Raw genomic sequence first — 20,835 nt, forward strand, 5'->3', positions numbered from 1 at the left:
AATCAGAGAAAGAATTAATAATTTCATTCAAGAGAATGACAATAATGAGACAACATACCAAAACTTATGGGACACAGCAAAAGTACTTCTTAGGGGAAGTTTTATATCTCTAAATGCTTACATGAAGAGATCAATGATTTGGGCATGCAAATGAAAAAGCTAGAAAAAGAACAAATTGAAAATCCCCAATTAAATACTAAATTAGAAATACTGAAAATCAAAGGAGAGATTAATAAAATTGAAATCAAGAAAACTATTAAATTAATAAATAAAACCAAGAACTGGTTTTATGAAAAAACCAATAAAATTGATAAATCTTTGGTTAATTTGATTAAAAAAAAAGAAGAAAACCAAATTACCAGAATCAAAAATGAAAAGGGTGAATTCACCTCCAATGAAGAGGAAATTAAAACAATAATTAGGAATTATTTTGCCCAATTGTATGCCCATAAATTTGATAACCTTAGGGATATGGATAAATATTTACAAAAATATAAATTGCCCAGGTTAATAGAAGAGGAAGTAAAATACCTAAATAACCACATCTCAGAAAAAGAAATTGAGCAAGCCATCAATGAACTCCCTAGGAAAAATCTCTAGGACCAGATGGTTTTACATGTGAATTCTATCAAACATTTAAAGGCCAATTAATTCCTATACTTTATAGACTATTTGGGAAAACAAATGAAGAAGAAGTCTTACCAAATTCTTTTTATGAGACAAATATGGTACTAATACCCAAACCAGGAAGAGTCAAAAAAGAGAAAGAAAATTATAGACCAATTTTCCTAATAAATATTCAGGCAAAAATGTTAAATAAAATATTAGCAAAAAGATTGCAGCAACTTATCATGAGAATAATACACTATGACCAGGTAGGATTTATTCCAGGAACACAAGGCTGGTTCAACATTAGGAAAACTATCAGCATAATTGATCATATCAACAAAAAACTAGCAGAAACCATATGATCATCTCAATAGATGCAGAAAAAGTCTTTGACAAAATACAACCATTCCTATTAAAAACACTAGAAAGCATAGGAATAAATGCAGCCTTCCTTAAAATTATAAATAGCATCTACCTAAAACCATCAACAAGCATTATTTGTAAAGGGGATAAGCTAGATGCATTCCCAATAAGATCAGGGGTGAAACAAGGATGTCCATTATCATCCCTATCATTCAGTTCAGTACTAGAAATGTTAGCTCTAGCAATGAGAAGAAAAGGAAATTGAAGGAATTAGAATTGGCAAAGAAGAAACTAAATTATCACTTTTTGCAGATGATATGATGATTTACTTAGAGAATCCTAGAGAATCAAGTAAAAAGCTACTTGAAATAATAAACTTTATCAAAGTTGCAGGATATAAAATAAACCCACATAAATCCTCGGCATTCCTATACATTACTAACAAATCCCAACAGCAAGGGATAGAAAGAGAAATTCCATTCAAAGTTACCGTAGACACTATAAAATATTTGGGATTCTACCTCCCAAGACAAACCCAGGGCCTATATGAATATAATTATGAAACACTTTTCACACAAATAAAGTCAGATCTAAATAATAAATGGAAAAATATCAGCTGCTCATGGTTAGGGTGAGCTAATAAAAATGACAATTTTACCTAAATTAATTTATTTATTCAGCGCCATACCAGTCGAACTACCAAAAAAGTATTTAACAGAGCTGGATAAAATAGTAACAAAACTCATCTGGAAGAACAAGAGGTCTAGAATATCTAGGGAATTATTGATAGAAATGCTAGGGAAGGTAGCCTAACCATACTAGATATTAAACTGTACTATAAAGCAGTAGTCATCAAAACTACTTGGTACTAGCTAAGAAACAGAGTGGTAGATCAGTGGAATAGTTTCGGTACACAAGATGCAGTAGTCAACGACTATAGCCATCTACTCTTTGATAAACCCAAAGAATCCAGCTTCTGGGATAAGAATTCACTATTTCACAAAAACTGCTGGGAAAATTGGAAAATGGCAGGGCAGAAAGTGGGCATAGACCAATATCTTACACCATATACCAAAATAAAGTCAAAATGGGTTCATGATTTAGGAGTAAAGGCTGATACTATAAGCAATTAGGGACAGCAAGGAATAGTTTACCTATCAGATTTATGGGAAAGGAAAGAATTCATGACACAAGAGATAGAGAACACTACAAAAGGCAAAATGGATAATTTTGATTATTTTAAATTGAAAAGTTTTTGTATAAAAAAGCCAATGCAACAAAGATTAGGCAGGAAGGAGAAAACTGGGAGAAAATCTTCACAACCAGTGTCTCTGATAAAGGCCTCATCTCTAAAATATACAAGGAACTGAGTCAAATTTATAGGAATACAAGTCATTCCCCAATTGAGAAATGGTCAAAGGATATGAACAGGCAATTTTCAGAGGAAGAAATTAAAGATATGTATAGGCATATGGAAAAATGTTCTAAATCACTATTGATCAGAAAAATTCAAATCAAAACAACTCTTAGGTACCACATCTCTCCTGTCAGATTGGCTATCATGACAAAACAGGAAAATGATAAATACTGGAGAGGATGTGGGAAAACTGGAACACTATTACATTGCTGGTGGAGTTGTGAACTCTCCATTCTGGAGAGCAATTTGGAACTATGTCCAAAGGGCTATAAAAATGTGCATACCTTTTGACCCAGCAATGCCACTTCTAGGGCTATATCCCAAAGAGATCATACAAGCAGGAAAAGGACCCATATGCACAAAAGTACTTACAGCGGCTCTTTCTGTAGTAGCAAAGAATTGGAAATCAAGGGGATGCCCATCAATTGGGGAATAGCTGAACAAGTTGTGGTATATGAAGGTAATGGAATACTATTGTGCTATAAGAAATGGAGAAGATACGGACTTCATAATAACCTGGAAAAACTTACATGATATAATGCTGAGGGGAGCAGAACTACGAGAACATTATACACAACCACAGATGTACGGATTCTGTGATGACTAACCCTGATAGACTTGGCTCTCCTCAGTGATACAAGGCTCAAAGACAGCTCCAAAGGAGAGAACTAGCTACATCCAGAGAGAGAACTATGGAGTATGAATGCAGATTGAGGCAAATTATTTGCTTTTTTTCTTTTGTTTTTATTTTTTTTTGTTTCTGTTCCTTCTTTCTCAGGATTCATTCCATTGGTCATAATTTGTCTTTACAACTTGACTGTTGTGCAAATAAGTTTAATGCAAAGTTGTATCTAGAAGATATATGGGATTCCATGCCATCTGGGGGAGGTGGGGGGAGGGGGAGAAAGAACATCTGGAAATCAATCTGAGCGTTGTAAACTAAAAATAAAAATCCTGATTAAAAAAAAAAATTGCCTGCTCCCATCCACTGACCGTTTACTGAGAATGGAACTCATTCTTTGTAGCAATTCCCACGTGGTGCAAAGACTGTTCCCTGGTTAAACAGTTTGCTCTAATTCTTATAATGATTTTCCACGCAAAAATTTTATTAAATCAAAATCTGTCATTGATGATCCCCTCTATCACTTAGGTTTTCAAAGCTTTCTTCTTACCTGCTCCTTTAGTCTGCTTGTAATAATGACCTTTGAAGTATAGGTCTTCCATCTTTTAAATATTATAGGCCATGATCTGATGCCACTCCAAAGCTGATTTCTCCTCGGCGAGCCTTCCATTTTTCGAAGGGGTTTCTGTCAAACAGTGAGCCCTCACCCCAGTAGATGGTGCCCTTTCCAGGTGTTTTTCTTTTAAACTTCATGCTATTATGTTCAATTGTTTCTGGGCCTTATGTACCTAATCTGTTCCCCTGGACAACTTTTCAGTTACTTAACCAGTATCAAACAGTATGAATGAGTACTGCCTTGTGTCATGGATTGAGATCCAGAGCTGCTAGACCCTCTTCCTTTCCCAATTTGTTTTCATTTTTGAGATTCCATGCTTTTAAAATTCCCTTTATTGACATTTAAATTTTTCCCCAGCACACTGGGTTCTGTGACACTGAAGACAGACATAGTAACTCTACTAGGAAAAGACCGTTTGCTTCTGAAATCTCAACAGGTCTTTTCCATTTTCCATCTGTTCCTTGTTCCTCCAGTTTAGTCCCAAAAAGTACTTAGGATGGATGCTTGTGTCTCTCACCAAACTTTCAGCAAACCACGTACCACTGCTCCTTGTTTTCTGCAGCAATGTTGTCTATGACCTTTCACTCTCTTTCTCTGGAGATCTTATTACCAGTTTATATACTGGTGCTACTCTTGACAAGGAGATCAAGGGCAGATTCAGGCTAAGGTGTTTCCTAAGTTCATCTGGTTCACCTTGTTGTGGAGATGGACTTTCATTCATCAAACCTCCTTAGGGAAAAATAAGTCTATATCAATGTGCTCAATTATCCATTTCTGATTTCTTGGTGTCAGTGGTTTATTTAAATAGGTCATGTTGAAATCCTTATTTACATGACCTATCTTTTTACTTCATTTACTCTAGTTTGATATTGATTTTGACCTTTGCTCTAAGACGTAAGTGGTCTAACTGTATAGAGACAGCTGATTCGGAAGTGATTTTCTCACTAGAAATCAGACTTTTTGCATTATATCATCATTTGATTTTTATATTATCAGGTGCCTGCCAAAACTGTTGCCTCTTGCCTCTCTCTTCTCCAAGTATTAATGAACTACAGGTGTGAGGCAGCCACACTGTCTCATGTTCGAAGTCTTGGCTTCTTGCTCCTGATTCATGGTACATCTTTCATGAACCTTTCCCAAAGCCATGTTTGCACTGAGGTTGATTTAAATTGGAGAAAATCAAATCATTCATGAAAAGTCTCAACCACCTTGTTTGTTGCCGTAAATGTTGTTGCATAAGCTACAATCAGTTTTTAACTGAACAGATAAAATGAAGACATTTATTCAGTCCAAAATTTTGTATATAAATTTTATTGGTAACCTTTATTTTTATATTGCCTACACTTCCCAACATATCTATCCACCAAATAACTTTAGGTTGAATTTCATGTTTATTGGTCTCAGAGTTACTGAATTCAATTGTTCATGATTCTTCTTTCTTTAGTCTGTTCCATTCAGCTACTTTTCTATTTTTTTAAACTAGCGTTAAAGAGTTTTGATGATTACTGCTTGACAACATAATCTGAGATACAGAAGTCTAGATCTGATGCACACTGGGTAACTAAGGATGACCAACAGAGCTGGAGGAAGGCACTGGCCTGTAGAAGGGTCAAGAAAGGCTTGCTGTAGAGGGTGCAAGTTTAGCTGGGACTTGGAGGCCTGTGAATCTCTCCAGGAGGCGACAGTGTCTAGCTCTGTAAAGTATTATGTAGGTCATTTAATTGCTAAAGCACCACGCCCATAAATTAATGTAGGTGACAGTCATTTTTATTATCCTGTTATGATTCAGCCAGGCATGCTAATTATCTCTCTATTTAAGTTAGTCTTTATTGCTTAAAGCAAAATTTTAGGCATTGGGATTGCCCTTAATACTCCTTTCTCCTTGACTCTGCTAACATTACATAGAGATGCTATTGATGTTCAAGGTTGATGTACATACTCTTACTTTATAGAGAAGTAACCTTTTCAAACACCTTTTTTGCTGATCCTCTATGATTTTCTAAACCAGTCATCATGTCATTAATAAAATCCAATAGTTTTGTTGCTTTTCCTTAGAGTAACTTGAAGCCCTTAGCACGAACATTCTTAGAATCATGAGACATGGTGGCAGGAGAAGAGTCCCATAGCTCTTCTCCCAGACTGACTGGGAAAGCTTCTACGATCTATGTCATCAGCTGGAGCAGCCCTTGGGTTCGTAGACACTCTTGGACACTGAAAGAGAGAGCTGTCCTTCTGGGTTAGGTTGCGTGAGGTTTTTAGTGCACAGTGGAGACAATACCTCAACCAAGGCCTTTCCTGCTTCCTGGATGATATAATCTTGTGGTTTAGGATGCATCTCCTTCTGATATGATCCAGTGAAATTAAGTATGATTAATTATATTAGGAAATTTCTTCCTAACAATTCTTTCTCAAGCATGATTTGGATTACATGAGGCTGGTATATGATATGGGGCCTTTTCCACTGCTGAATTTCTGATCGAATTATTAGCTCATGAAATTCTTGTCTGTGTTCTCCTAGAAACTCTGCTTAGGGGATCTACTGAACATACGCAAAGACTTGTTTTTTTAAACATTGTCAAGTTAACATAGCAGAGTTTGGGCTGGCTGTTACCACTAAATTTCCTTACACAGCCAACTCTGGCCATGTCCTTAAGAAGGGCTTTAATACCACAAATTAAGTGTAAGTCAGCTGACAGTTTCCCACTGCCTTTAGGTCACCGACAATTTTTACTTGCACACATGATTAGAAGACTATCTGTGGTTTTTTGGTCTTGTTTCCAGGTAGCAGCTTGGTATCACAGGAGCTCTGGACAATTTTCCAAATGCCGGCCAGGGGAAGTCTGAGTCCAGCTCAGGTCTAAACAGGAATGTATATGAGTACATACTACAAGTACATGCCATAATGTGGTTCCTCCATGCAGGAACCATGCATCCCTTTTCTGTTCAGGTACTGTGAACGTAGAGGAAGCTACAGTGATTTCTTTGGAGTAGCCATGGACCTCTCTGAGAAAACGTTCTGGGGATGGAGGGTCAGCACCGTCACACTCACCCCCCTGAGGCTTCCCCATCTAGGCAGAGACCCTGGTGCATCTGGAATGTTTACACAGCAGCGAGAAGCACCTTGGGAAAGCATCTCCTGTCTCATAGCTTGACATTAATCATCCGCAGACTAACGAACCAGGTCATTGCTGTGACTGGAGCTATCCAAGGACCGTGTGTACTTTTAACATCTAAGAGGTAGATGAGATGCTTTGTCAACTACAGGAGTCAAACCCTCCTTTTGTCTTTATTTTCTGTGATCAGCAAACAAATAAAACAGTATCTTACAGCTTTCAGACAATTCTGTGACTGTCAAGACATCTGCTAAAGAAAACTGTCTCGCATGACAGAGAGAACCCTTATGTACAAAAATATAGCAGAACTTTTATCATTGCATTGACCTGCAAACCAAATGGGTGCACGTTAATAGGAAAATGGCTTTAAAAATGATGGTTTATGAATGCCATGGAATATTCCTGTGCAATAAGAAATAATGAAAATGACAGATTCAGAGAAGCATGGGTAAACCACGAAAAGCATTTACAGAGCAACTAGCACAGAGTGAAGAAAAACAGCCCTGCAAGGCTTCAGAACTTTGATCAATGCAAGGACCAGTGGTGATTTCAGAAGACTGAGGATGAAGCCTTTTGCTACTTGGCAGAGGTGGTAGATCACATGTACAGAATAAAACATACCTTTTCCCAGACACAACAGATGGATCGCTCTGTTCTGCTTGACACATGTATTCACTAGAAGAGGGTGTTTACGGTAGGGGAGGGGAGTCATGCAGGAAGGGATGCTAAGGAAAAAGGAGCATCAAAAAATGCTTAAAAACACACACAAGAGCAACAGCAAGTTCTGGAGGGTTAAAGTAGACTCTGTGCCCCCAGCTCACAGCCCTCTTTCGTAGTCTTTGTCTGCTGAGACATTCAGGTCTGTTACACTCACGGCAGAAGTGGTCCCTAACCTCCCCCTGCCCCTCTCCTGCACTGTCTCTTCCTAGCAGCCTCCCTGGAGGCATCTGGGTACAGAATACCTCAGCTACCACCATGTCTGCCTAGCTCCCAGACTAGAGGCTGGCAAGGCCTGCTTAGGGGCTTCCTAACCATAGCCCTGCTGATGTGCCCTGCGGTGGGATCTCCTCTTCATGAATCCTGCCTCTTTTTCCAAGTATGAAGGTGATTTTCTTTGGTAGAAAAAAAGACAAAAGTGACAGAAGATGGATGTGGTGCTGTTCTCCCCACTCTAGCGTCAGATTCTGGCCAAAGCTTTGCCTCCAGAGTCATGCACCTCCCTGCAATCATTCTGTCTCCTACTCTTGGCTCCCTGTCTCTATGCTTCTTCTTAAAATCTAAGCTGGTACTGAAGCATTGTTGGCAGAGTTGTGAACTGATCCAACCAATCTAGAGAGCAATTTGGAACTATGTCCAAGGGGCCATAAAACTGTGCAATACCAGTAATGCCACTGCCAGGTCTGTATCCCAAAGAGATGATCAAAAAGTAAAAAGGGCCCCCACATGCAAAGATATGTACAGCAGCTCTTGCTGTGGTGGCCAAGAACTGGACACTGAGGAATGGCTGAACAAGCTGTGGTATATGGTGGAACACTACTGTGCTCTAAGAAATGAAAAGCAGGACAGTTTCTGAAAAAGCTGGGAAGACTTCCAGGAATGTGAAGCGAGCAGAACCAGGAGAACAATGTACACAGTAAGAGCAACATTGTAACAAAGATCAAGGGAACGGCTTAGCTCTTCTCAGCAACACCCCGAGCCAGGACCATTCCAAAGGACTTCTGATGCAAAATGCTGCCACCTCCAGAGAAGAGAGGGAATGCACACCGAAGCAGGCTTTTTTCACTTTATTTTTTCGTGGTTCTTTTGGCCGCGTCTTTCACAACATGACTAATGCGGAAACATGTTTTACATGACTGTACACACACGGCCTATATCAAAATGCTTACCACCTCAGGAAGGGGGTGGTAAAGGAGGGAGGGAGATAATTTGGAGCTCAAAATTTTTAAAAAAATGAATGTTAAAGATTTTCTTTACATGTAATTGGAAAAAAATACCATTAAAAATAGAAAAGCAAATCAAATAGCACAGCCTAAAAATAAAATAAAACGACCGAGGAATTCAGAGTTGGACATTCCTAGAGCCCTAATTCTGGAGCTGGCAGGGATCTCGGAAACCACCCCGTCCAACCCCTCCCTCATTTGATAGATGAAGAACCTGAAGCCAGAAGGAAAGTGAGCGGTTCAAGGTCACCCAGGTCACAAAGGGCAGAGACTCCCAACCTTGACTGAGAGTGCTCTCCTCTTGAACAAATGTCCCCCCACAGAGACTGAGGCCAAATGCCCTGCTCTCCTTTCTGCGAAGGCTGGGGCATCTGTTCTTACTCTGTCCACCTTCCCAGCCCCTAAGACTTCCTTCCCTTTGGCCAGAGTCACTCTTCCACCCTCTGAAAAGTGAATCATCATCATTCATGGCCAGAACGTATCTGTTACTCCGCCCTTAGCCTGGAAGATCAGTGAGCTGAGAGACAGAGAGAGAGCCATGGTGCCATGCCTCCTCTCTGTCTCTCACCTTCTCCCAGTATGAATCCTCAGCCCAATTCTCTCCACCCTCTGAGGGGAAGAGCTTCATCATTCCTAAAGCTACTCACCATCCATTAGACGCCTGGCCTGTTTCTTCGGAATAAGGCATACCCCAATTACAAGCCTGTTCCAAGCTTCAGGTGACACCACAGTAAATCTGCCTCCAAAGTATAACCAAGTGACCAGGTGAGTGGTTCTCTGGCATGACTTACTCAGGTTTCCCCAAGTGCAGAGTCTTGGGAATCTCAGATCATGGGGATCTTGTGGATGCTCTCAGCAAGGGTCCTGTGGCCCCTCACCCCGGTGTCCCAAGGGGAGTGTTGTACAGTCCTCCTTACAAAGCTCTTGGGTGTAAAGTGTAAAGGCCTCAGGCAATTTACAGCAAAGCCCAGAGCAGCCAATTTCCCCAGGAATACAATGAAAAGAAGAGAAAGCAGAAATACAAAGGGAAAGGCCCAGAAAATATGAGTCACCAGTATCTAGAGCCATGATCCTGACAAGGACAAGGGAGTTCTGTCATGGACAGAAGGTATAGTGAAACCTTTACAAAGGCCTTTAAACCTCACAGGAGGAGAGAGAGGGAAATGCTGGCCTGACAGGACAGTGGGGACTCTCTGGCCATGATTCCTCCTCCATACTTCCAAACCCAGGCTGCCACAATGAAATGATGTCCTTCCTTCTTCCTAACAGATAAAACTATGTCCCAGAGTGATTGCTGATCTTTCATGGTTAAGTGTTTACATGTACCAATGAGAAAAGAAATGGCTGAGAAAAGGTTTAAATCACAGCACACACAAAAAGGACTCAATGAATTTCCTTCATACTGACCTTTAAAAATATGGTTCTCAGCTCAGATGGATCCGCCCTCTTAGTTAAAGTCACCTATAAACATAAAGATATTCATGATGTTACAATAAATCTGAAGAAGCAGAGAGAAGAAAAACAGAGGTTAGAAATCAGGGGCTCTCATCCTCACAGCGTATAAGCTAATCCCTCAATGGACAGCAAATATTTCAGGGCTAAGAAGATAATGAAGCTTCAGAATGGTCAGTGTGTGAAAAGTGGAAAATGATTCTCTAAAGCAGGCATTCTCAAACTTTCTGATTCCAGGACCCCTGCTTGAACTCTTCAAAACTTCTGAGGACTTCCAAGAGCTTTTGTTGGTGTGGATTAGGTCTACTCCATCTTCAAAATTAAAACGTCTTAATATTATTATGTAAAGTTTTGACCTGGTCCATCCCAGAGGAGTTTTGGGGGAGCCCTGGGGTCCCCAGCCTCACTCTGGGAGTGGGTCTGACAGGCTCTGCACAGTCTGGACCCATCCCAGTTTCCTGGAAAGCACAGCCTATAAGCAGCAGGCCCAAAGCCACTGAAAGGATCTGTCTCCTTGCTTTAGTCATTGGCCTTCAGCTAAGGACAGACCACAGGGTCCTGCAGGACTCAGGAAAAGGTCTTCCAGATAATGGCTACTGCCAAAACCTTCCCGGTCTGTGGCCTCCCTAATATCATGCCTCTTGGCCGGGCTGGCCCAGACCCGAGGCCTCCCCAAGACAGGCTTTAGAGGCCCCTCAATTGAAGGTGGAGAGAGCTGTTGCCCAGAGACCAAAAGGACGTGGCACTCGTGGTTGCAGACCCAAGGGACAGTCTCCTGGAGCAGGCCAGATGACCGGAGTCCCCAGCTTTATGCTGACATGGGGGCTAAGAAAACGCTCCTCACAACCAAAGTCCATGAGAAGTGCCGGCTGGCTACTGCTGGATCTGCACAATGAGGTGAGCATGACAAGTATCCCCATTGTCCCCATGTGTCCAGGAGGAACCCCAAGGGTCTGGGACAAAGCTAACAAACACCCTGACACCACACTGACAGTCACGGAGGCACATGCCAGCACCTGCCACCCCCATGTCTTCAAAGGGCTGTTAGGGGCTGGAGCCCCTGGACATTTCTCTCTGACCTTTCAGTGGTAAACACCTAGCCCAAGTACCGAGGACAGGGCACAATACACAGAAAGACAGAGGGGTTCATTCCTGACCCTCTGCTGCCCTCCCTCCCTGGAGTTCCTAACGAGCCAATAAGAGGAAATCAATCAACAACCAGAGCAGGCATCTGGGAAGCACCTTTCACTTCATGAAGCGTTCTCCCTCTCTTGTTACATTGGGGGAAGGGGGAGGAGGAGACAGCTCCATTTTACAGGCAAGGAAACTGAGGCAGCAGACCTCTACCTCAGATCTCCCTGACTCTCAGTCCAGCCCACTATCCTAGCACCACAGTGAAACAGTGTAAAGTCATATAGAACCCCACACTTAGGTTCAAGTATCAGACAGGACAGAGCTGGGATGGTGGTTAAATAAGTTAGGGGAGGGGCTCCAAAACTTGCCATTTTAGGAAGCTGCAGGGGCAGCTGTCCAGCCACAGCCTGGACAGCCAGAGGCAGGGCTTGACCTAGGCCTTCCTAACCCTGAAGCTGGCTCTCTAAAGACTGCCCCACAGAGTTCAGAACAGGAGGTGACAGTAGGGAGGTCACACTCTCTCTGGCCCATTTTCAATTCCATTCAAAGTGGCCTGGAAGGGAGTGTGGGTAGGAAGGCCACACTAAGCCAATCTCCAAAGACCAGCTGAGCCCGCCCCTACCCCAAGGAGTCTGCACCAAGCACATACAGTGGAAAAGAGGGCAGCAGAGAATCAGGAAACGTGACCTTTAGAAACAGACCATCAGTTTCTGTCTGGAGATGCGCTGCCAGGACCTCTTCCTGGAATCCCTACCAACCCAACTTCCAACTAGTGCTGACCAGGGTTCCACTTGGGCCACTGGCTTGTCTTTGGGCCTCTGACTTTTACCTTCTGACAGGCTTTAGTGGCCATCTTTTTGATCCGGGCCCTGGGTCCATGGCCCCTGTAACTACTTTAATGAATCATTCACTATCTAAATATGTTCATATACAGAACCACCCTAAGACACATCTGAAAAGACAGGGGAGGTGGAAAGCAGAAAACAGTGGATCCCTTCACTCCGAAGCTCACCCGGAGCTGAGCTGTGGCTTCACACTAGGGAGTGCCCACGGCCCCTGCAGCCTTTCCCTCTGGGGGGGCCAAATCCACCCAGAACTTCCACCCAAACCTTGCCCCTCAGGCTGCATTTCTGACTGGGCTTTCTCCAGCATGCCCCAGCCCCAGGTGCCTTTACCTCTTCACCCTCTCCACAGGGTGGCTTCCTATTAGATTGTAAGCTCCTGGAGAGCAGGGCTATCACTCTATTTGTAACGCCACTGCTTAGCTGGCTGACTTGACAACTACTCCAGCAAGGATGGACAAAGAATCGCATAGGAAGAAATTATTAAGAATGCCACAGAGGAAAGATGGTTCATTTTTCCGCCCCAGACTGCACAGTCAAGTCAGAGCAGCCTAAGAGCTAAAACTGCTACACTTTCTAGTCACAAGGGTCCCAACCTTGCATTTGTAAAGGGAGCTTGATCACTGATCTCAAATCCATTTCGCTTAATTCAATTCTGCCCACTCTGACTGTCGGTCATTCCAGGAGGCCAGCTCTGACAGCAGGCCCCAAAACGCTACCTGATACTTAATCCCTCTCCCCGCCAATGAGTCTGAAGGTCACCAGCTCTAAAGATTCATCACCAGGGGTCACGGAAGAGAGGGATGAAGAAAAAGCAACATAAAACCTGAGAGGAGGCACCCGGGCTAGCCCCAAATGGCCAGTCCCTTCCTAGCTCAAGCTCAGAAGTTCCCAGGGTCCCATCTACCAGTCCTCAGTTGGGATCCAGATGCCCCCTCAACTGGCCCTAAGTCAAAACCAAAGCCTCAAAGGAAAGGCCAACTGTCCCCCCGGGGCCACCTCCCATCTCTGACCGTGGTCACTGCTGTCCTGCTCTCAGACACGTGTCGTTGATGGACGGTCCCTTCATCTCCCAGGGACTTCTGGGACCAGGGCTCAGCAAACTACAGCAGGGAAAGTCAACCTGCCAGATTGTGCATTTTTAAATAAAGTTTTGTTGTATTTTTAGAAGGAAAAATCATCTTGGCCCTTCCCTGGCCGCTCCTGCATGGGCACTGTCCATCTAGTGTGGAAAAGAAGCTTCTGGATGGCAAAGACTGTCCAGCACTAAGCTCAGCCCTGGATTACAAATCAAATAATTAAACATGTATTAAGCACCGACTGTGTGCTAAGTGCCAGGGATACAAAAAGAGGCAAAAGGCAGTCTCTGCCCCTAAGGAGTTAACAATCTAAAGGGGAAGATGACAGGCAAACAAATCCATACACATAGGCTCTGTGCAGGAAAAAATACTAAATAACTCAGAGGAAAAGGGCTTCCTACTGGGAGAGAGGGCTCCAGGCCCCACAGGGCCAGGGGGATGGGGGCAGTCTCTGGGTCAAAGAGGACAAGTCGGGAAATAAGCCGAAGGACTGGAAGGGCCGGAGGGGTCTAGGTTATAACGGGCTTTATCACAGGGAGTCTGGGAAGTTTACTGAGGCGGAGTGGCAGGGTCAGACCTTGGGGGATGAATGGGGGGAGACCAGAGGCAGGCAGAACCTACCCCAGGCTGTAGTAACAGGCCAGGCGTGAAGTGATGGGGATCTGTACCAGGGTGGGGCCCTCAGATCCCAAAGCCCCATGGGATGGAGCCCTGGAAAGCGGAAGGTCAGCACAAGAACCCTGGGGCAGCAGCGCTGACCAGCTCCCACCCACCCAGAAGCTGCAGGCAGGGAAGAGGGAAGCCAGGCCCTGCCGCAGGGCCACAGTTCAGGGCCAAAGCTGCACTGAGTGGGGTGGGTGGCAGCTGGGTGGTGCCCTGGAGTCAGGAGGACCTGGGCTCAAATCCCATGTCAGACACTTACTAGCTGTGTGACCCTGAGTGAGTCACTCGATCCCAATTGCCTCCTCACTACTCCACCCCTCCCCAAAACTAGTATAAAAAATGATGGCACATTTTAAGATTTCCCCCCAAAGCAGAAGTGAGTAACCATACCGTGCGTGACAACTGCTAGCTGAGGCTCCCAGGGAAAACCCATTCATTTTCTATGAGGGCTCTACGAGTGGCTGGCAGCCACCTAGCAGTGTTGCCCTGAGGAGCCCTTACTCGGTTACATCCATGTCAGGAAGGCCTGGGATCAAATTCTGTGCCTGACACAAAATGTGTGTGACCAGAAGCCCAAGTTTATAAAATGGGAACAAAGGATATTTCAATTCAGTGGCAATGAAGCACCTACTATGTGCAAAGCAGAGTGGGGCTGGGCACTGGACTGCTTAGCCACCCAGGAGGTGGGGGTGGGGGGGGGGTGGGGAGGGCTGCCTTCCAGTCCCAGGGGAAGCTTGTAGCAGCCAGGACCATCAGGAAGCTGGGCCACATTTACCAGGGGGAGATAGGGAACAGAAAGAACCCTGAGGGGGAAGGTAGGATTAGGACAGGAGTCACTGGCTGAGGATGTGCCTAAGATACACCGCAGTGATTTCATTACTGTTACTGGGGCAGATCTGATTCCCAAAACTGACAGGGGACTGAGAAAAGCATTTTATTAAGTTACTGTGAGGTTCTGGGCACTAGGGATGCAAAGACAAAAGGCCAATTGTAGCCCTGTCCTCTGGGAGCTTCTGCTTTACAGAGGGAGCCAACATGGACATACCCTCCCCCAGCAAGTTAAAACAAGACTCTGGGCTGGAAGGGAGAGGGTCAGGGAAGGCCTCTGGGCTTGATGTGTACACTGGGGTGAGGAGGAAGGGCATTCCAGGCCAGGGAGCACATTACAAGGATGGCTGGATGAGAAAAAAGCGTGAATTCTCCCCAATTCCCATTTCCCTGGGGATCCAAAGCCCCAGGACCCTGGATGCGGGGGCCATCCAATCACTCATCCGTCTGTCATCAAAATGCCAAAGGTGTGGTCTCAAGGGCCCAAATGCAATGGAAGCAGGGCTCAAGGGAGGTGGGGAGAGACAGAGACAGAGAGACAAGGAGGAGGTCAAAGTCATCCCTGAGATGCTGCCCAGAGAAGGAAGGGGGGGGGGGGGGAGGAGGAGGAGGAGGAGGAGGAGGAGGAGGAGGAGGAGGAGGAGGCGGCAGCGGCAGCGGCGGCTCTGCCTCGGATTTTCTCACCATTGGCCACAAGCAAGTTGAACACCAGCTCGTTCATTGAGGCCCAGATCCCCAAGATCTCCCCCTAGTCGGCAGCTCTGCCAGGGCCCCGGAGACCGCCCTAATAACGGGCAGAGCGGTTCATCGCAGTCACCCCTCAGGGAAGCCATTTCCCGTCCTGGAGCTACCGATGGGGGTCAGTCTGCTGGGTCCTCACCTGCCCCCTCTCTGCCTCAGTGTCCTCATCCCACCTCTCACAGGCCAGGCCCTCTGAGACCAGCTGTAACCGCAACATGCAGCATGAGCTGGGGAGAGTGAGGTCCTTGGGCTGAAAGGCTTTGTTTGCTGTTAGATACTCTGGGTGTGTTGGGCAGATCAAGGTACAAGGCACCACTGACCACTCTACTCTCCTACAGCAACAGGAAGCTGTCAGAGAAGCAGCTGCCCAGCATCAGCCCGAGGGCAGAAAGCTTGGACCCCAGAAAAGGGGCATCAATAACGCAGCCAAAGACAAAACGGAAGTCGATGGCCCTGCTCTTCAGGTGTGTGCTGCCATTCTACTGAGGAAAAAGTCACACCCGGATGCATGTTGGGGCAGCTGTGGGCAATCATGGAAAGAAAGAGGCAGAGCCTCCCAGGCAGGGGACCTGGGGTGTCACAGGACAAGGCCGAGGAGGAGGAGGCCAGCGCTGCAGGAGGCCTGTCTGGAGTCCCCTCCCTCCAGGAACACCCGATAAGGGACACAAAGGGGGTCAAAAACATTCTCTTTGCCTTCGAGGAGAGTACTCTGCTGGGGGAGGAAACAACATGCAGATACCTGGGAGAGGCAGGCACTAGGGAGACCAGGAATTTGAGCTGGGGCAGGAGAGGCAGGGCCAAGGTCCCTGCAGAGAGCCCTCCCCAGCCACAGCTAACTGGAACACCTTTAAGAAGCTCCATTATTTTTTTACCCTTTGGGATGCACATGGGTCACTGGACAGCTCGTGACTTAGCAGACAGCCAGTGAGGCTGGAGAGGGGAAGCTGGTGATAGCAGAGGGTCTTCCCAGAAGCCTTCTAGGGTGGGGGGCAAAGGAGAAGGAAGGCAGGGTTTTAAAGAGAGGACTTCCCTAGAAGCTCTGGACCGGTTCCTCTTATAGGGAATCTCTCAAAGGGAACACATGGCTATGCCAATGTTACAGTGTGACTGACAAGGAACAGAACAGGAAATTCACAATCCAGTTTCAAAAACATGAAGGATGGGGCAGCTAGGTGGCGCGGTGCGTAGAGCACTGGCCCTGGAGTCAGGAGGGCCTGAGTTCAAATGTGACCTCAGACACCTGACACACTGCAAGTCACTTAACCCCAATTGCCCTGCCTTCCCCCCTCCAAAAAAGAAACAAAAACCCATGAAGGATATCTGGCTGTATGGACGCCCTGGACCTCCTCCATACACCATACAAGCGCGTTTGCTGAGCCTGGCTGGCACACAGGAAGCACTCAGGACATGCCTGCTATTGTCCAGGGAGGCACCAAACCAGGAGACACAGGCTTGCCAAAAGCATCACTGGTAGATGGCTGGGATGGAGGCAAGATTGAGGCGGATCTCCCAAGAGAAGGTCTAGCTTAGAGGCGCTGCGCTAGCATTCAGCAGAGCCTCTCACAGGTGCCCACAACCCCATCAGACACGTCCTCACTGGAAAAAACCATGTGAAGGAAGGAAGGCCGGGGACATGCCCACAGGTCACACCAGATCACAGACTTGGGACCAAGACATGGACTTTTTTGTTTTTTCAAAAACTGTCAACAAGATAAAAATCACTGCCAAGGGCTAAAAAAAGGTGGTTGTCAGGTTCTGTATCTGCACCAAGCAGACAGTATGTGTAAACAGGACAAAAGTCCTCTACTGAGCATGGAGTCAGCTCCTCCTCATCCCTAAGCAGATGCCTCCACAACCTACAATCCTATCCAGGTCCTCATCAACACCCCCAATTCACACAAATCCTACTTCAGCTGGACCTCGGCCACCTTTGGAGGAGGGGTCATCCGCTGGCCACCTCTAAACGCTGGAAGCTACCTTCTCCTAAATTAGCTCACAATACTGGAGCCCCATTTCTACCCTTCTCTTCCCCGCCGGTCACCCCCATCTCGACTGCTCTCCCTTCAGCCCCACCATTCAATTTCTCCTGCTGCTGTTTCCAAGCCAGGGAGAGCTGGTTCAATCATGAGGCCTCAAATTCACATGACTCAACTTTACCCACATCTCTCACGAAGGCAAGAAAATCCCTTTGTTTGTCTATGACTGATGGCTCCCTGCCCCACCCCCAGGGGTTCCAGGCCTTCTCCCCCAGGCTTCCACCTTGGCCCCTTCTCCTCACTTAAAAGAGAACACAGGGAGGGCCAAGAGGGAAACCAGAAGCCGGGAAAGTACCCTTCTCTTCTACAACCCATCTGACCAACAGCCGTCCACACCACTTGGAGATGGCCCCTTTCCCTTACACCAAACTCTCTCCATGGGTCCCACATGCTGCCCTGGGTCTGTCCAAGCCCAAAAGGCTGACCCCTCTTCCACAGGGCAGTTGTGTAACTCTAAGTCAGTGTGCCCACTCATGGCACCAGGCTGACCATAGCCAGTTTTCCCCACCCACCCCCACCTTGGCAGGATCTTTTCCTTTGAAGCGCCCCCTGAAAGGGTCACTTGGTGGCACATGATTCCCCAACAGTTCTGCCCCACAGTTTTTCTCAGTCCTCCTCAACTCAGACCCTTCTTGTAGACCCTCTCCAGAGCCAGCTGATTAGAGCTTCCTCTTTCCTCCCATATTCCTCAAATGCTTCGCCTGGCTTGCTTCCTAGCCCTCATTCCGTCCTCGTCTCTATTACTTATCTGGATTTCGGGGTGAAAGGTGAAAGGCACCCAAGAGGCCGGGGAGTTCAAAGGTTCCACCTGCATGGGATCTGTGTCCGTATAACTCACCCAAATCACCTTTTCAAGGAGGAGGAAATGCCTCTGTAAATAAATGCTGAGTGTCTCCTAACTCAGACTGAAAACTTTCGCTGCGGTTTTGGGTGAAAAAACTAGCTCATGAATGACAGTGTGACAGCTGGTGGCCTTAACTGGACAGATGTCCTGAATGTCACGGACCATGATCCAAATGCACACACCAGAGCAATGTCGGTAGAGTTAAAGACGCCGCCAGGAAGGGGCTACATCCCTCGGGGATCCTCTCAGGCCCCTTGGACTTGACGACCTTCTCACATCGCACTAGAACCAGACGCCTCCCCACTTCCATGTCTCCCACCCCCCACCTGGGAGTCAGGGCGGACTCCTCCCTCCCCCAACATGTAAGTGACCAAGGCCTGTCTATTTCACCTTTACCTGCCCCATCTCTGAAACAGACACCCCCTCCCCCTCCTGGTCCAGGTTCTCAGTCACCTCCCCCCTGGACAAATGCCCAGCTGGGGCAGGGTCCGCCTGCCTCAAGCCTCTCCCTTTCGTGTCCCTCCTCCTCCATCGAGTCCCCCACCCAGTAAAGTCCAGGGACTCCCTATGACCCGTTTGGCATTCAGGCTCTTCAGAGCCTCGCCCGTTTCTTTCTTACTCGCCCACTCGAGTACTCTGGGATGGCCTGGGCCTCCAGGCTCGCCCCTCCCCCACCGCTTCTGTTAATTATTCCCTAATTATCCCGTATATAGTGTGTCTGGTCGGAGTTGCTTGCATGTTCCTCCCCCATTAGACCGTGAGCTCCCTAAAGGCAGGGACCATCTTTGGCCTCTTTTTCTGTCCCCGGCGCTTGGCCCGTGCCTGGCACACAGTAGGCGCCTAATCAATGCTTGTTGAATGACGGTTATTGTTGACACCAAGCCGCACCTGGCACGCAGCCACCTCCCCTCCCCGGTCCAGCAGCCCAAGGGCCTTGCACCCCTCTCCCCGCACACCCCCGCCATGGACCCCGCGGGGGGGTCCCCTTCTTTCCTCCTTCCTTCCACCGTCTCTCGCGGAGCGGCGGTGTCGGCGCGAAGCACTCAGGAGCAGGGAGAATGGACCCTTCCTGTGCCTCCCAGGCGGGGGGTGGGGCTCAGCTTCCTCCCGTGTCCAACGCACCCCGGACGCCCCATTCCCGCGGGGACGCGCCCCCACGTGGGCCCCCAAGGCCCCCACTCTCACCTTGGCGGACGCCATGCTCCGCAGGGATGCGCTGAGGACGGGACCCAGGCGCGTTCTCGGCAGCAAGCGGGTGCGCGCGCACTGCCGGCGCCTGGGATCACGTGCCCGTGTGGGGCGGGGCCGGCCGGCCGAGGCTAGCGCTCATTGGCTGCTCCCGCGGGCGCGTGCCCCACCGCTCTACGGTTCGGGGGAGCAGCTGGACACGTGACGCAGAGGGGGCGGGGCATCTCCGGGCACGTGCCTCCCAGGGGGTGGGGCGAAAGTGCCCCCAGAGAAGAGCGGCTGCGGTGAGCTGTGGGTAGGACGGGACACCGATGGCCCCGCCCCCTTTCCTCAGTTTCCCTTCATAAATGGGGCCTGAGATCGCCCCCATCTGTCCATCTCCCTCCCACACGGACTACACGTGACCGTGTCCCCCGGGCCCTAAGGAGGGTCTGTGTCCTCTCAGTACTCTGGCACCCACGTGGGCGCTGGGACCCCGAGGCTGCGTTGACTTGGGGGGCTCCCGATGCTGGCTGGGCCCCCCTTTTGGGGCCTGGGCACGGATGCGATGGGGGGGTCACTACGTGCTCCCGCGCACGTGTCCCGGGCCCCTCCTCTGCCCCTCCCGTGGCCCCTGCAGAGCATCCCCACTCCCCACATCCAGCCCCGGGCTCTCTCCTGAGCGCCAGCCTCACATCGGGCAAGGTGGGAGCTCATCCTGCCCCCCACGACCCTCCCCCATCCGTCTGCTGCCCGCCACATGGTGCGGCTCCTCTGACCCCGAGACTACCCTGATGCCTCGGGTCCTGCTGCCCCCTGGCAGCCCTCTCTCCTCACCTCCGCCTCTAAGGTTCTGGGGCTGAACTGGGAGCCCCCTCTGTAGGAAGCCTTTCCTGCCCCCCCATTCTTCCCATTCACCATGTCTCCTCTCGTGTGCTTATCACGTCTATGTCCTCCCTCTTCACGCAGGGGCCGCTGCACTCACCCTCCCCCCACCCCCAGCAAGCATTTGAGGATTCTCTGCCTCTCTGCCCTTCTTCAGCCCTTTCAGCTAGATTTAATAGAAATCATTAGATCAGCCTGAGGTCGTCATCATCATCATCTGAGGGACGCATTCTAAACTCACCTAAGAATGTAAAGTCCTTTGATGGATCGTGGCCCTTCCCCGCAGGGGCAGGGGTAGGGAGGCCAGAGGTGAGGGTCAGGTTTTGTGTGCCCTGAAGAAAGCTGCTGATGTAAGGCATGACTGCTTGGAAAAGAGAAAGCAAGTCCTAGGGGAGGGAGTCAAGCCAGGCCTCCCCAGACCATTTCTACCTGTCTGGTATTTGACTCCCTGCCCCCCCCCCACTTTGCTCTTGCTTTCATTAGA

General features: G+C 47.8%; 1 protein-coding gene across 1 annotated transcript in view; it reads right to left on the reverse strand.

The window, feature by feature from the left end:
• SLC25A13 (solute carrier family 25 member 13) overlaps window positions 1-19,553 on the reverse strand; it is a 105,672-nt gene extending 86,119 nt beyond the window's left edge. The window contains exons 1-2 of the mRNA XM_036759762.1: window positions 19,485-19,553; window positions 10,088-10,141 (exon numbers count right to left, since the gene is read on the reverse strand). Coding sequence (XP_036615657.1) covers window positions 10,088-10,141; window positions 19,485-19,499 — 69 coding nt within the window. The 5' untranslated portion in view covers window positions 19,500-19,553. The remainder of the gene's footprint in view (window positions 1-10,087; window positions 10,142-19,484) is intronic.
• Window positions 19,554-20,835: the final 1,282 nt, after the last annotated feature.

This window comes from Trichosurus vulpecula, chromosome 5, assembly GCF_011100635.1.
Source record: "Trichosurus vulpecula isolate mTriVul1 chromosome 5, mTriVul1.pri, whole genome shotgun sequence".
NCBI lineage: Eukaryota > Metazoa > Chordata > Mammalia > Diprotodontia > Phalangeridae > Trichosurus > Trichosurus vulpecula.